Source organism: Poecilia reticulata, linkage group LG6 (assembly GCF_000633615.1).
Source record: "Poecilia reticulata strain Guanapo linkage group LG6, Guppy_female_1.0+MT, whole genome shotgun sequence".
NCBI lineage: Eukaryota > Metazoa > Chordata > Actinopteri > Cyprinodontiformes > Poeciliidae > Poecilia > Poecilia reticulata.
The window spans coordinates 18,604,197-18,615,226 of record NC_024336.1 but is presented as its reverse complement, the minus strand read 5'-3'; the positions used below and the strand labels follow the sequence as shown (position 1 = coordinate 18,615,226).

Below are 11,030 nucleotides of genomic sequence, written 5' to 3'. Positions count from 1 at the left end.
ACTGTCACTTCTCCCAGATCTATTGCCGGAGGATAAACACGGACACACACACAGGGAGACGTTAATAACACAAGAGTAAACAGAGTTGGAATCTCAGGGAGTGACTGAGTGACAGGCTGGCTGGGTGACCAGCCAGGGCCGAGGAAGCTGGAGCTCTGTGTCACCCCTCATTCTTACAATCTCCAGCTGTCACATCAAACACTCTCCTCTTGTGCTGCTCGTCCCACAGACTCGGGGCCCACCGCCTCCCCCTCCGCCCCCCATCCCACACTTCTGAACTGATATCACATCAGAAATGCATCCTGTGGTGCAGGAGAATACAGGGTCCTCCAAATAAGCTCCTGGATAAATTGGTTTCTGCTTCCTCCTTTTTTGTGGAACTGGGTTGTGTTAAARGAAAATTCAGACTTCAGATAAAGACAGAGTGAATTTTAGAGCTTTAGGGTGAATCTGACTCCCAGCTAGATGGTTATCGGCGGATAAGTGAATAGGATATTTGGGTTTCATTGAAGTGCCAGCGTGTTCGCACATCCTTTTGCAGTTTTACAAACCGACTAAAACTTACTGGGACAACATACATACTGCCAAGGCCCTTGAGGATTCGGACATAAAATTATTATTATTATTTTTGTATTCAGCCAAGAAGTTTTTTTGTTATAGGAAAGGAGACAGGCATCTCTGAAAATATATCAAACAATTTGAAAGGAGTCCAAATTTTGAAAAAACAACAGCAAAAAAAGAAAAACAACGCAAAACAAAYWGCTTTTATCCCAAAGATTTGGAATAATAATTATATATATTTAACACTTTCTAGATGTTCCCAATGGTATTTTTGTACATTAAATAATTTAAAGAATATTGTAAACTGCAATCTTAAGATATTTCTTTTTGACCTAAGCTGACAGGAYGGGTGAAGTGAGCAATAATTGAAAAGTGAAAAAGCCCCTGGCACCTGAGGAGGAGCTGCAAAGATCTACAGCTTGGGCTGACATGACTCCTACTAGTTGTTTATTCTGCAAAAGTCGCCCTGATAGAAGAATGACAAGAAGAAAGCCGTTGCTGAAGGAAAGTTATTAGAAGTTTTTATTAGTCTATCAGATAAAATGCCATTGAAATCCATCAAAGTTTATGGTTTACATGTRAAAWATTTAGAGAAGGAACTGTGTCTTGAGCTATATTATTTATCAGAGTGCCACCTTTATAGTGTATCACATAGATGTGGGAAGTAACACTCAGCTGAATCTTTAGGGTCTATTTGCACTTTATAAATAATTTATTTTATTAAGAAATGTGGWACATTTGAATTTAATGTTACTTTGATTAATGACCAATACAATTACAACTTGTTTCAAATAGTTTGCTTTGAATTAACATTAATATAAACTCCTTTATAGACCTCTTCTATGACTAGTGTTCCAGCATTGAAGTTAAATTACATTCAAAGGCTGCAGTTATCATTCATTGAGAAAAGTGTTAATTTTTTTTTAAATTTAATCTATAACTAAAAGTCACAAAACTGAATATACGTACTTATATGTAACAGGGGTGCAATAAATGACCTAAGCTATTCMATGTAAAGCATGTTTATTTGTGGCACCATTCATACACAGGACGAATCAAAGAAAGCAAAAGTAAAATAAAGCTTGCTTTAAAAGACAAAAACATATAGTAGGAAGTAAAGTTGAATTCAATGGTTACACAAGAAAAAGAAAATAAAAAATAAATACAAATAGCTGAAAACAGTTAAACTAGCGGATAAGCTGAAAGAGTAAGAATTGTTGTTACAAAATAAGTTGCAATAGCAATAATGTTTTCAGATGCTGCRCACTTTATGTCCTTCAGAGTTGTTTCCAGACCCGAGGAGCATCGACAGTGAACCCTAACTCCATTTCTCTTGATCTGGTCCTTGGAGCTTTACGTCTGCATGTCTTTTGTGACCCGAGAGTCAAAGATGGTTCATATTGTCTCTGACATTCAGACCCAACAGGATTCATTTCTTCAATTTCTATAACAAGTGAAAACCTATGATTTTTGATTTAAGGACTGGTGTAAATTGATCCATTTTCTTGGTATTGGTCAGGACTTTGACAGCAGCATTTTTGGATGAGTTTGAGTAACGCTCGTGATTTTTAACAAAGACGAACAAAAATCTAACATGTTGAAAACAAAATCATGCACCAGCTGTCTGTCTCTTGCTTCAATAGAAAACCCTTAATTCTGGTCAAGTATGATGGACTTATTTAGTACAAGATTTTGAATAAATGTTAAAAATTTACATTTAAGTACATCATTTTGGATCTAAATAATTTACTTATTTTTGTAAAGTAAAAATAAAACTTATATTTTTTTGCTTTACAAAAATATAGATTTTGTAAAAAAAAAAAAAAAAATGCATCCCATCTGATGTACAATCCCTTTAACTTTTCCAGTCTATCAGCCATTTTATCATGGTTAACTGTACTTAGCTCTAACTTAACCTGTTGTCAAGTAATATTGCTTAAACATATTGCTTTAAATCAACCGTATAATGGCTCATCTTGGCAGCCTGATGATTCATTTACTTTTAGCACTGCTTATTCCCACTTTTTGTAATTCTTACTATGAATTTCAAATTTCCTCTTAGGCGTTTGATCAGTTTGCTCCAGTCTGCCCTCCAGCATCTGCTCCATGTTAACTTACGCTGCCCTCTAGTGGCCGAGAGGTAAATCACACACCCTGACAGAAAAATCTAAGCAAAGCAACTGCCTCGGATCATTGTCGCTCCCAGGTGAAAGAACTGGAAAAGACAGCACGACTATGCGGTTTGTTGGCCTCACATACAGAACAACACCAAGTCGGATTGAATCCCGAATTATCCTGGAATCTTGGGTCATCAACACTTTAATATTTTAACATGACCTTTAAGCTTTTAGATATAACATTTTTGTTTGTTTTTTTTTTTACTTTTGTTTTCAGTGTTAATATAAACAATGTATCTATTTACACTGTAGGTAAGCAGAAAGCTCTGTGGTTGTGTAATTTAAAATTTAAATGAACCGCTTATCATGCATTCAGTCCTTGGGACGAATTTTAATAACTGTAATAATATTTGACCTASATCGTAATTCATGATGACTGAGATAATCACGGATTCGTGCTAGGATCCTCGGTTCCCGCTGTGAGAATTCCCACTCGTGTGGCGATAAACCCTGAATGTAAAAACAACGAGCCGCYGTTTCAAACACAAACTGCMTCTGGCCACTAGGTGGCAGTGTGGCTTCATGCAACCGCTCCATCTCGAAGGGATCTGACCAGATCAAGTTTGACTGCATACAAGGAGACGTTCTGTAGAATTAAGGTGGTGAGGATCTTTTATTCACTTCGAGAGGGTTTATCTCATGTGGGTAGTACACCAAGGCTCATGAATACAAATGGATAAAACACGAGGCTCTTTGAAGACCTACAGGGTGTTAAAAATCCTCTTTTTGGCCTCTTATACGTCTTAGCGTGATGCATTATGTAGGTGTGCAGACGTATGGAAAGGACACGTCAGTTCTATCAGCTGCAGGCAGCGCAGCAGCTCAGTGTGCTTCTCCAGAGACTCGCTCCAGTGTCACACTTGCTTAATTCCAGTAATGTTGCCCAATTAAGTATGATGTAGGGTTGCCTGCTGGGACYCTGACGTTTTGAGTTTATATTGAAGAGTCTCAGCCACTTAGGTCAGATGGCTACAGGCTCTCAACATGAATAATTAATCCCAGAATTGACCTTGCTCTTATCAGTGGCTCTTCTTGCTGGTAGCAGTKAGCCTAATATGACAAGAGCAGCTGCTCGAGATTGTTACGAATGTTATCATCGTACGAACATTGAAAACACCATGAAAGGTGTTATTTTAATAACATGAAAGTGATAAGACATCCAATGTAAATCTCATTTAGCTGATTCGTGTTTGAAGATGAAGGTTTGCTTGAACTTCAGAAAAGAAAAAGGAATATTTGAGCATGACGAATGTGAACGCCTGTTTGAACAAGACCGAGTTTGAAATATTATCAAACATACTCATTTATTTAAAAGGAAATAGATAATACAAATGAAACAATTTTCATTTTGTCACATAAATGATTTCATGAGTCATTAACAGCGCAAAGAATCCAGTTTTCTCAGAGAAAACTCATTTGGCCCGCTGCTTGCAAACATTTCTTCTATGAGCTTTATGACATGGGTTGCTTTGACACAGGGCGCCTCCAAAAAGTGCTGTCTGTGAATTAAATACTGTACAGTGCAATTCCAAATAAACAATACATCACATCTGATCATTCATCGGTAAACATCTTTTATATCAAAGAACATAAATCTTCAAAGTTTCTTCAATACAGTAGATTTATAAGAGAATTCACACAGACTCKGCGCAGTCTTTCCAGTCTTAAAGTATTTCACATTTAATGACCTCCCTTTGGATTTCCACCATTGATTTCTGATTAATGTTGGTTTTTTTTGTTGTTTTTTTCTGGGTAATCTCCAGTTCTGTTTCTCAGAGCGCAGCCTCACCCATTCTTCTCACACTTMAGCTGCCCTCTGCTCTCCTTAAGTTTGTCCCTCTGACTGTCCGYAGTCTTGGAGTCTCCCCTCAGGTCGCACATCACGGCTCGAAGGGTTCTAAAAGTGTCCATCCGGGTTATCTGGGCGGCGTGAAGCTTCACTTCCGAACCCTGGGACGCGCTGAGGGAGCTGAGGGAGCGCACCGAGGACAGGTTGTGCTCCTTTCCGGAGGGACGGCGCGGCGTGGTCATGGTGCCGGCGTCCTCTGTGTGCTCCATGTCTCTGATGACCTCACACAGGTAGCGGGCCAAATCTTGGCTGGAGAAGGAGAAGGCTCTCTGAGAGCGGCGGAAGGTCAGAGGGGACGACAAGGTTTCTGCCTCCGACGGGGGGATGGCCAGGCGCAGGGCAATAGCAGCGTTGCCATTTCCATTCGACATCCCCTTCTTGTTGTTGTCTTGAGGAAGCTTAGTCTGTGGGTAGGAGCTGGTGTTTTGTGGGTAGCTGTAGCGGAGGGATTGTGCGGGGCTGGGCTGGAGGGAGCGCTGCAGCTCCACCATGTTGAAGGCGTTCTGTGACAGCAAAGAAAGAAAAGGACAAAACACAATAAAATATACATTGTTTTTTTTATAGATATATCTAGGCGATAAGAACAACGCTGCACACGCCGTAATGACCAATGCCATTTTGTCATGCTGCATGACAATTTAACCAGTGTGGCTCAACTGATGATTCTGGGAGCAAATGAGCCCGTTACTTAGAGTAAGATGGGAATCCTCAGCTTAGGAAGGGAAATTGGCAACAACAGCTCCTTTGATCAGCCAAGTAATTAATTATCTGTGTGAGGGGATGGTGTTCTGCTCTTACCAAGCCTATTAAAACCGAAGCATTAACAGCTATCGGTGCCTTTTTGCTTAATTTAATCTAATTGACTTGCATCCCTCAATCTCCAGGGGACTGATATTTGGTTATCGTTTTGCAGCAGAGAACATTTTATATAAAATGTTAATGTTTACATTCTCAACTGTGTCCTCTTTTGTGTATTTATTCCCAAAATATACTGTGATGACATTTATAACGCCTTGCAAGAGTATTCAGTAGATCTCTATGCATTTTGTCACATTACAACCACAAAGATTAGACAAGATTGTTTAATAACATGATAGACCAACACAGAGAAGCATAATTAACAAGTGAAATTAAAAAATCTTTGGTCTTCGGTGCATTTTTGAAATACACTTAACACACTAAAGTAGGTGAAATGTTATTTTGCCTCTTTACTCCAAAAACACTAAAAAAAAAGAAGTGCAATCTATGCTCATTTGGAAGTCACCTTAATAAATACTATCTCACTGTGTGCTATTTAAACTCAGTATAATTACAGTTGCTCTGTGAAGACTTGAGGTTTTTATCAAGARCAATTATAAACAAACAGCATCAAAACAAACACCAAAAAACAGAACAAAGACAGATAAGAGAAACACTTGTGGAATAGTTTAAAGTATGTTATAAAACCAAATAAAATGGCACTGCTGCAAGCCTGCAAAAAATAAGGGTGTCCAAGTATCAAGATGGGCAAACAGAGGATTGATCAGACAACATTTAAGAGCTCAATAGTAACTCTGGATGAGTTACACTGAATATGGAAGAAAACTGATTAGAGGCAGCAAAAGACTTGAGTCTGGGGTGAAAGTTCACTTTCCACCACAATCCTGGACACACAACCAAAGCTACAATGTAATGCCAGAATCCAAATGAGAACCAGTCTCAAACTAAAGCTTACAGGTACTTTCTACCCAATCTGACTGAGTACATACTAATAAAAAAAACCCCAAAAACTAACTAAAATATTTACCTCAAAGACTTGTGATATTACAGCAAAAGTCAAATGAAACACTTTGAAGATTGTGATTGTAATGTGACAAAATAATGTATAAAAGTTCAAGTATCATGACAATATAATGTCTGCAAGTCACTGTTAAGTACCGAGCAGTTTTTAAGCACCGTTCCCATGTTGACAAGAACGAATGGGAATGCACGTACCTGGTCCTGTTCCCCGCCACCTTCCTCGTCGTAGTTGAGCACGTTTTCTCGGATATCCTCCCACTCGCCGTGGTGTGCAGACACATGGTAAACACCCTCCTTCAGGCCCTTGTGTCTCCTCCAGCAAGAGTAAAGAAACAGCCCCAGCATCAACACTGAGGGGTGCCAGAGAGCGTGTTAGCACAGCGGGGAGCACTCGCGCATAATTAAAATGAGAAGCTAAGCAGCAAAACGACATGCCTTTGGATGTAGAAGGAATGAGAGCGCAAAGTTGTGATACAAATTTTTAAAACTCTAGTTATAAAAACACCCACTCTAGAGCATTTCCATGCCGATAAGTACATTTTTCATCAAAAGCACTAAAACCAGCTGACATTATATGAAACAAATAACACATAATGCATCACAAATACGAAAGCCGTAACAGTGATTCAATCCGAAAGGCCTGCTGGCTACCTTGGGCATACAGTTAAGAGGCACTAATGGAACAAACGTGGAAATGGAGGCACCAACCTTTCCACCCATTCTCTTTGATGTTGCCTCTCTGTTTCCTGTCTTATCAAAGACCGCAGCTCCTTGGAAGCCTATTAAATAAATTTGTACTCCTCCCAGCTTAAACTCGGGAGCCTCAGTGGCTCGGCTAAACGTGGGGAGGAATACCGCGGAAGCCGAACAGGAAAAGGTCCTGAAGCACACACATCAATCATATCTATTGTGTGCTGAATTATACAACATTCTGGACTGACCTTTAAAACCCATTAATCTCAACCAATATTTTCACCCTGTTTGCCATCCTTCATGTTCATTTTTTTTCCTTCTTTTTGCTATCTGTTTTCACTGCTTTGAATCTTTTCTCTGTTCTCGCTCTCCGTGTTTTATTGTTGTTGTTGTTGCTGCGTGTTGGAATGTCCTTCCCTGCTTGCTTCCCTCGTTCTCACTCATTAAGTCTCTCCCTGTTTCTGTTTTTTTCCCCAGCACCTCTCTGGCCTCCTCCTGGTCTTAGCTTTTATCTCGCTCGCAAGATGGGATCCATTTCACCTGGAGTATCTTACATGGAGTGAGCTAAGTAGTGATTTAATTGAAAATCTTGAGAGAAATGTGAGATAATGGCATTAGGATTTTTAAAGCAATTGCTTTGAGGGAAAATAATACAAGCAATGACTCTTTTGGTGGTCACACGAGCAGAAAAACACAACTCCTATAGAGGTAATCTGCACAAGAAAGAGGTGGAGGAATCTTTTTTTTTTCCCCCCCAACTGAAAATCATTGCTTTTTTCTCAGTGAGGAAGAGGAGCTGTCTACTTTTAAAACTGGAACAAAACCTTTTTTTTGATCAAACATAGAGTAACTTATGTCAACCTAGACTCTCTCTGTAGCTGCAATAGGCATACGGGACATACTGAACACTTTTCTTCACTGTGCTACTTTCTCCTGCTACTCTCCACTTATGCCTTACTTTCAATTCATTGCTGATTTTACCTTTACTTTTTCTATCTGCTATTTTATTTCTACAGAAGCAGCACCTGAGACAGCTTTCCATCCAGCTGTGTCACCTTTATCCAATTTCAAGGAGTCAAATTATGTCCAAGTCATGTTTGATATATACAACATTTTCACTAACACTGAATGATTACTTGATTTTACTATGTGCCTGGAAAATGCCTAATAACCCCCCTTGAAAGGTTTTTAGTCACATACTAATTTCAGTGTCTTTAGTTTACCAGGCTCTTTCAGGAGATCAAGTTGAACACTGACCAGGCTAAGAATGGGGTTTATATTTATTTAAAATATGTGTGCATTTACTCCAGGTCAGACCCCTTGTTATATATATTTTTTGAATAAATTTAATTCCTCTGAGCATTACTGTGAGCAGACTGAATTTGTTTGCTGTGCTTTTGTTTCAGAATCAATTTTCCATCATTTGCTCATTTTATACGAATCACTCACTCCCCAATTTGTGCTTGTATATCGCACACCTTTGGTCGCTGCAAATTCAATGATTCGATGCAGTCAGACGTCCTTACTATAAAAACTTTTTGCCAACCGACATCATTCTAAACTGAATTTGACTGTACTTTATGACAGCTACGTACCGTCACTTGGATCAAATGAGAATGCACGTCTTTGAATCTATTTCTGTCCTTCCGATTGGACTGATACGAGCATATATTTCTGTGTACAAGACAAATCTGTTAGTGTCAACGTGCCTTCAGGTGAGAATTATTGTGGACTGCTGCCGTATAGATGAGGCGAATTGAACTGAATAGGTTGTAGTCTGTGGAGTGAAGGCGCTACACACTTTTATTTTTATGCTCCTCTCATTTCAGACCGAAAAAAGATTTGAAGGATTCCTCTTAAATCCCCAACTGACCGTCCTCTGTGCGAGGTGGAGGAGAGAGCAGTATTGATCAGCTGACCTGGCTCCTTGACTGTTAACGCCTGAGCAGCCTTGAAGAAAACACCAGAATCTTGATAAGGTGCCAGCCCGACGGCAGCTCTTATCCTTACCTCCAGGATTACCTGGCCTTCTAGGTGCAGCCTGCAGGCCCTCCTTCCCTCCAGCATCACCTGAGCTGCACACATAACTACGGCGGCGGAGTGAGATGGACGCCAGATTGAGGCTAAACTGCGGCCCCCCTCTCCATTGCAAGCACCCAAAATTAGATATAGGTAAACAGACACTGGTTGCTCTATACCCGTAGCAACTGCAACGCAGAGTTGAGTGCGAGTGAATGTGCAGCTACACTCCGGTGAGATCAATATCCCACAGGGTAGAGCACAAACATCGCAGTCATTCGTCAATCTATAACACTGCTGCTCCTCTGCCCTCTAACCACTACTATGAACAGGGCATTATGATGTTAGACTGGACTGGACTGTGCATTATGAATGAGAGTGGAGAAAACTGTAACCAAGCACGATCCCTGAATTTAACCATTGCGCTGCGCCTCCAGTCTGAGAGCAATGAGGGGGGGAAGAGGTATGAAACAGATTGAACATCAGTGGGAAAAGAGGTGAAATGGGAAGAAATAAAAACTGATCAAGATGGAAATGAGACAGGTGAGAAATGAGGAAGAGTTGGGAAATAATTTATTTATACATTTTTCAGGGATGAGGGGGGAAAGGTGGAAAAAAAGGCGGCACTTTACGCAATGGCTTTTGGAACCGAGCCCATCTGGACAACTAATTCCTCTATTCATCAAAACACACAGTGTCAGAGTTGATATTTGACTAATGAGCGGTGGTCAGACAATCTTGTTCGGTCAATAACCTCCACCGATCTCACACTCCGCTTGGCCTGGGATGCTGTATGTAAAACTTAATAATGTATGATGATTTTAACTTTTAATGCACGTTGAGGCGGAGTAAGAGTCGCCTGTAATCTAGCATCCAGCCAGCAGCCTCAGCCAAGCCTACTGAGAGTGCATTTATAGCGGTGGCTCTTGTGGTTCTGAGCCTGAGGATCATCATTAAACAACTGTTGTTTTGTGCCGTAAAAGCAGCTGTTTTCTAAATTAAAGGACAGGACTAATCTTATTTTCCAACACAACTAAATATTCCGCTCGCTTCCAGTTGAGGGGGAAGATTTGAGTTGTTTTGTTATTTTTTTTTCTAACCTGTGAAAATGTAATTACACTCACCAACGAGTGTTAGTCCTGATCCAAATTGCATTACGGAGCAGCCCACGATTCCTGCTGAGGTGAATTTTTTTTTTTTTTTGCACGGTGAATATAAACGCCTCATCTGCAACCACGGACAAACTGCTTCAGTGGTTTTTTTTCTTTCTAGGCTGGCATTGCAAGTAGCTCATGAATTTCCATGAATGAAGCCAAGGCCACACCTCATCAGCTTTGAATTAATTATCAAATATCGCAGACAACTTTACTGATCACCTAATACTGGCCACATGGCCCTTGAGGGAACGTCGAGTCAGTTATAGGCAGGGACAGTACATATTGAATTTCCGAGGCGTTTCATATGACACAAAGACTCATAAACAGCAACACAGCCTTTCAGAGGGAAGCCAGTCCAACAACACGTAGGCTATTTGTCTCTCTATTTTCGTGAGCACCAAAAAAAAGCACAAAATTCCTTATGTGATCCCAACACAATTAGTTTATCCGTTTCCTCGACCTTTACCGAATAGGATTTTCCATCTTTTTTTTTTTTAAACAATTGAAGTAGAAATATTTTTGCATATTTAAAAAAAAACCCTCTGGCAGCAGATGTGGGTAGATATTGAATCTTGATCCTATTAGGTCTTAACACAGCTTATGAAACCATCAACCATGCAGTTTTATTCATCTGTTTACAACAAGGAGGGCAAGTGTCATCAGTTCAAGTTAAGAGCTGAAATATCATTTGAATAATCAGTTATCTGATGCCCTTTGTGTTGCCTGCTAAACAATTTAACTGATGTTCCTTAGAGCTCGATATGTAGTTAATTTGCTCCTAAACTCTTAGACCTG

General features: G+C 40.0%; 1 protein-coding gene and 1 long non-coding RNA gene across 2 annotated transcripts in view; one reads left to right on the top strand and one right to left on the bottom strand.

Moving 5' to 3' along the window:
- Nucleotides 1-1,571: 1,571 nt before the first annotated feature.
- Nucleotides 1,572-11,030, bottom strand: part of LOC103466206 (neural-cadherin-like) — a 133,468-nt gene continuing 124,009 nt past the window's right edge. The window contains exons 32-33 of the mRNA XM_008411644.2: nt 6,562-6,716; nt 1,572-5,090 (exon numbers count right to left, since the gene is read on the bottom strand). Of these exons, the coding sequence (XP_008409866.1) occupies nt 4,524-5,090; nt 6,562-6,716 (722 nt within the window). The 3' untranslated portion in view covers nt 1,572-4,523. The remainder of the gene's footprint in view (nt 5,091-6,561; nt 6,717-11,030) is intronic.
- Nucleotides 6,723-9,689, top strand: LOC108166369 (uncharacterized). The gene is made up of 2 exons (XR_001776705.1): nt 6,723-7,618; nt 8,076-9,689. It is a non-coding gene; the product is annotated as an uncharacterized LOC108166369 (long non-coding RNA).